At 31.0% G+C, this 6,000-nt stretch overlaps 1 protein-coding gene across 12 annotated transcripts in view; it reads left to right on the top strand.

The window, feature by feature from the left end:
• The first annotated feature begins 808 nt into the window (after window positions 1-808).
• The window catches only part of LOC132928448 (serine-rich adhesin for platelets-like), a 54,546-nt gene continuing 49,354 nt past the window's right edge, over window positions 809-6,000 (top strand). For 11 of the 12 annotated variants that reach the window (XM_060993111.1, XM_060993110.1, XM_060993112.1 and 8 more), the window contains exons 1-4: window positions 810-1,640; window positions 3,944-4,052; window positions 4,125-4,214; window positions 4,295-4,337. In XM_060993111.1, the coding sequence (XP_060849094.1) occupies window positions 1,304-1,640; window positions 3,944-4,052; window positions 4,125-4,214; window positions 4,295-4,337 (579 nt within the window). In that variant the 5' untranslated portion in view covers window positions 810-1,303. Of the gene's footprint in view, window positions 1,641-3,943; window positions 4,053-4,124; window positions 4,215-4,294; window positions 4,338-6,000 lie in introns of all 12 variants that reach the window. The other variant, XM_060993109.1, reaches the window with a different exon arrangement.

The raw sequence follows: 6,000 nt of genomic DNA, 5'->3' as shown, positions 1-6,000 counted from the left end.
GAATAAAAACCATGTGAAAACTTATTGATGTGTAAAGATTAAATGACGTGCGTATTTACTCAAGTATTAAATTGTATTTTTAAATTCCAATTTTTTACAATTTACATTTATATTTTAGGTCTATTGAGTATTGTTTATTATTTTATTCATTATATTACTTGTAGGTACAAAATAATGAAGTACATAGATTACATAAGAATAATAAATTAATTTTTAAGATTTATAAGTAGCCACTATAGTCAAGATATCCTCCGTAGTTAGTTTTGTAAAGAACAAAATATACTTACAAATTTAAAATAAATAATATTTATAATTATGTTTCGTAACTACATTATCAAATGGCCACCGGAATAAAATAAAAAAAAAAAGTATCCTATATATTTTTATTACGATTTAATATATTTTTTCTTCGTTAATGCAACCCGACTCAGTCACTCAGAGCTAGGTACCCGCCAGCCACCACCATCCTGAATTCAATCCTACGTCATGATATTATTTCAATATAATTATATAATAATAATATAATAATATAATATAATAGTAATAACTTATACGCTGTCACCGAATTAACGAAATCATTTTATTTATTTCGTGATGACAATATTATATTATTATACATGAACATGTTTATAAATTTCGGTGATGTCCTTTCGTTACGTTCGATCGATTGCCGCGCGCTACTACAGCAGTGTTGATATACCTATATATTATATCCGCGTCACGCGCTTATCAGTTATCGCGCATTCGTCGGCAGCGGTGGTGGGAGTGGAGGCAATAGTCGACAACCTCCGTAGAGCGCGATCTCCGTGAAAACATCGTAGTAATACTGCAGTGTTCCGCGGCCGCCGGCGCCTGTAGAGCACACACATTCGTGTTTTCCAAGACAACTCGAAATTCGGTGTGACGCTGTCTCGCAGTCTCGCAGGAGAATTTCAGCTTGGTGGTCGTGTCTGCTCGTCTCGACTTGTTGTCTTGCGTATCGGCACTGCCTACTGCTGTAATATCATCGCGATTCTTTCTGATCAGCTTGCTGCACTTGTGTGCGCTCGTTGTCCGTTCCGTACCTACGCATTTTTTTCCGAATCAATTTATTATTCATTATTTTTTTTCGAATCAATCACTCGTTACGCGCTCGACGGATCCACACCGGCCAGTCAATCTCGTTTGTCAAGAGGAAAGAGCAGCGACACTACATTGTCGGTAGGGCTGACGTCCCCTAACTCCGGCGAGTAACCGTAGCTGCACCGTCGGCTCCGGCGGCGGTGGCAACGGGAAATACCGCCGACACATACATTATCCAACCATGCCTCCTCGACGCCGTCCAAAACAAACGGCCCGGACGGCCAGAACGACTAATACGGCCCGGACGGCCAAGACGGCTCAAACAGTCAAGACGGCTAGGACAGCCAAGGCGGCCAAGACAAATAAGACGCCCAAGACAACTAAGACGGCAAAGACAACTAAGACGGCCAAAACAACTAAGGCGGCCAAGACGGCCAAGACGGGCCGGACAGCCAAGACGGCTCGGACCGCCAAGACAGCACGGACCGCCAAGACAGCACGGACCGCCAAGACGACGACCCCAAAGCCTCTGGAGCTGCCCAAAATGCCACCACAAAATCCATCTCCACTTCGAAAAGGTAACCAACTGCTAGAAATACAAACGCGCGCAACAGCATTGGCGCGATTTTCAGTTATGCGTTGACGACCGGCGGGTAGTGTACTCGGACGAGTCGAACGTTCCGCCCGAAACGTTTGTTCAATACTTCTTCAAAGGTTCTTTCAGTCGAGTGTACTTTATGCACACGCACTTCGCGACATTATCGCCTATGTTCGGCGTCATGTGTCGACCGACTCCTTTCGTATGTTAAGACAATCATGTCCGAGGTTTCCCGCTTCTGGTCCGCGATACATTTTTCTCATTGGTCTCAGACGATTAGACGTGTACAACAATGACACGATGTTGCGGTTTAGGCGCAGCGGTTCGATCCCTTCGGTTGTAGCAATCGATGAAACCTTAGGAAGTACTTATGTTTATTTTATGACTAGGTATGTCAGTAGGAAATGTTTTTTGTTTTGGTTTTTTTTTCTTACAAAAGTTAACTGTTGATTTTTTTTTGTTTTAATTTAATTGCATTGCATAGTTATTCAACTAATTGCGATACATCTGACAGATGTATACTGTTTCTATTCTATTAAAAATGTCAAAAGTTGCACGTGAAAGTATGCTAGGATTGAATTGGTTGGATAACTTTTGCATTGATTGTGATTTTTTAAAAACTTAAAGATTACAGTATTATTCATTTGTCGAAAAGAAAAAAAAATGCTTATTTCTGTTGTTACCTATTTTATTATATATGTTTTTAAATTTGGTATCATTATTTGCTATAAAAAATTTGCAATAGGTTATTTGAGAGTTAACATTAATATTTAAGTTGTATATTCAAACAATTATTGTTTCGGTACTGAATGTGTACTACCTATGCTTCTGTCTGCAATACTTTTAAGTTAAGTTGTTTTCCTAAATACATTTATAATAATATTTATAATATTACATATGTTTAGTATACTTTTGTTTTAAAATTAAATTTGTTGGTATTTACTTTTTAGCATATTTCTATGATAATAGAATATTTTTTTTTTGTGACTGAGAAAAATTTCAACTATTTGGTATTTAAAATAAGTGAAAAAAAAAACAAAAATTATTGTTGTACTTACCTTTATTTATATATATGAATAATATGATCATCAATAATGATGTTGGGTAATAGTAGTGGTGAGCATTATGACTGTTGAAAATGTAAAATAATATATTAAAATTATTTTATTGGTGTACTATCTTGGAGATGATTAACAGAAATTTTTCTACTGCTCAAACTATTAAATGATTCTGGAGTAAATACAATTTCAATTGATTAATATTATTATATTATTTTATTATATCATTATTTATGTAATCATACTAACATGTAATATAATTTACTTTTAGGTATATTTATCCCTAATCATTAATCACAAAATCGTGTATAGTTGATTACATACAATTTTACAATTAATTAGGTTTAAATCATATTTGAATCTGTTTTTAGTTTTAATACTGTACATTTTTTACTATGCCATGGAAGTAGAAATAGTTTTTCAACTACAATTTTTATTTGTAGGTAACAAGCTACTACATAATAATATTATAATACGTAGGTACTGATTACTAATAACAGGTTTTTCAATTAATGCGGGTCGATGTTATCTGCGCTGTATGGCCTAATTGTTTTGTTTACGTCTTTATATTTTATTGTAAATTATTCAGTCATACGTGCCAAATCATCATGGCGAGTTACACTATTGAGCAGTACGTCCAAATGATAAAACTTTTCTATCAAAATCAAAGTTCGATAACTCAAACATTGCGCTCGTTACGTCCTTTTTACGGCCGACGTGGTGGCCCTTCAAAGTGATCTGACTTACGTTAGATTTTTTCTTGTGGGGTTTCTTGAAGTCACAGGTCTATGCTAATAAGCCACAATCGACAGATGACCTTAAATTAAACATAACCCAGGCCATCGCTCAAATTCAACCAGATCTATGCGGCAGGGTCATTGAAAATTGGACCACTCGGATTCGAAGCCGTGGTGGGCTTTTGAATGATATTATATTTAAAACGTAATTGGCATACTTTAAACTTTAAAATAAAAAAATAATTTCGTTAATACCTCACACACAGCTTGTTTTATTTCATTTCAACATCGGCCCGCTCTTATTGAAAAACCTATTATAAATACTAAGTATTTACAGTTAAACATTTATTATCTATAAGTTCAAAAAAATATTTTTTTGATAGATAAGATCAAAATTTATACTTGCTAATTTTATGTTGAATTGTTTTGTATAATGGTTAGCAAATACATTAATAAACTGTTAAATATTATTTTTATCTGTTTTCTAGGCGAATTAGTCTTTTGTAATTGGAAGAATACATATTACCGTGCAGAAATACAGAAAATAATTCCAGAATCTGAATACCTTTCAGTTCATTTCTGGAAGTTTGCCAAATCGTTAGTCCATCTATATTTTTAAATTTAAAATAAATTAAATTTATCAATACTTTATTTATCAATATGTTTTAGATGGGACATGCCGATGAATAAAAATACTCTGATAAGATTTGAATCGAAAGCAAACCAAATATATGCCAAGAGATACAATGCATATCAACAGTAAGTATAAAATTATAGAAACTATTAAAAGTTTCTTTCTATTTATTTATAAATATACTAATACATTTTTATTTTTATAGCAGGAAGATTAAAGAAAATAATAGAATAAAAGAAGAGATACTTGTAAGTAATTAAACAAAATAGAATTGGTAGAAATAGTAGAAAATCAAATGTGAAATAAGATTATTTTAGTAAACAAATTAATTTTTAGTTTAAATTCAATGTGAAGTAGATGGTTATTTAATTTTTTTCTCATTAAAATTTATATTTCTTTATTAATGAAATATAGTGAAATGTGTATATAACGGACAGTCACTGGACCAAAATAAATGTTCCTTTTAAATGGTGTCCGTTATAGGTTTCAGTGTTTTATAACTAAAATTAGAAACATATCTGCTAAAGGGAAAATGAAAATTTATTACGTATATTTTACGTATACTTTAAATTATAACTTTAATTTTAATATTTATTAACATGTTTACGAATAGACAAATCGTTAGACTCTTTACAATGAATAATGTTCACCTTTTGTTTTAACTTGAAAGATTTACGCGGTACGGTAAGTGCCATTGCTAAGAAAAATATGTAAACTCTGACTGCGAACTTATAGAAATTGAATAAAAACATTAAAATTACTCATGGTTTTCATTTATACATATTATTACAATTTATTTCTATTTAACTGTATCTCAACTTCAAAAATTCAATAGGTACTCGCAATTAACATTATTGAAATTGGCGATAATGCAATCGGTAGTAATCTGTGTTTTCACTGGTACTTAATTGCATTCTGTATTGAAGCTGTTTGGTAATTTGTATATGCATAATATGATATTACATTTAGATTTGAACTAGGATTTTTGTTTGTTAAGAGAGGGTCCGTTATGTACAGGTGTCCGTTGAGTCATGTTTCACTGTATTAATGAAGGTCTAGTCATTTAAAAAATCTAGATTTATACTGTAATTACATTGTTCCAGTTATGAAATTGTTTATTATTAATGATACAAATTATATTTATATTGTACAGTATACTAGAAGAATTAAAAAAAAAAAAATTTTAAAGTTGAAATTCTTTGAAGACTGGATTATGTAAGAGATCCATATATTCGAGGATGATGTATAGACGTAAAAGAATAAAGAATGTATGATGTTGATAAAATAAAGTAATTTATTAAGTGTATAAATGATAAAAATCATCTAAAATATTTTGTTATTTAACTTTCATAATTTCTTCATTTTAATTATAACCTTATTTGTTAGTTTATACAAGTATTAGTAACACAAGTTACATTTTGTGTAATACATTTTTTGTTGTTATACCACATTACTGAAACAAGTTAAAGATAATTAAATTGTTATAATTTATAATTAGAGACAGGAATTATCTGTACTAAAAATATGATGCAAATATACAATGCAAAAGGTCAAAATATGCATTAATATGCACAAATAATTGATAAATATGCTCAAATATGCATCATAAATTTATATTACTTTAAACACAGCTACAAACATTAGAATAAATAAAACAAATAAAATATAAAAAAATTAAGAGTGTTGGACTTTTCAACATCTAAGCTAATCAACAAAATATTTAAATGTATATATAAAAAACATCATATGTTTTTAAAACAGTTTAAACAAATAAAATATAACATTTGCATTTGTAACCAATAAATTAATACTAATTTTTTTTTTTTTAATCAACACAGTATGTAAATAAAATAAAATGTTATACCGTGGTGTTGACAGTTATTTTTTTTTTCGCCAGTATGGCAGTATTTG

Source organism: Rhopalosiphum padi, chromosome 4 (assembly GCF_020882245.1).
Source record: "Rhopalosiphum padi isolate XX-2018 chromosome 4, ASM2088224v1, whole genome shotgun sequence".
In the NCBI taxonomy this organism is placed as follows: Eukaryota; Metazoa; Arthropoda; class Insecta; order Hemiptera; family Aphididae; genus Rhopalosiphum; species Rhopalosiphum padi.
This window is presented reverse-complemented; position numbering and strand designations above follow the sequence as displayed.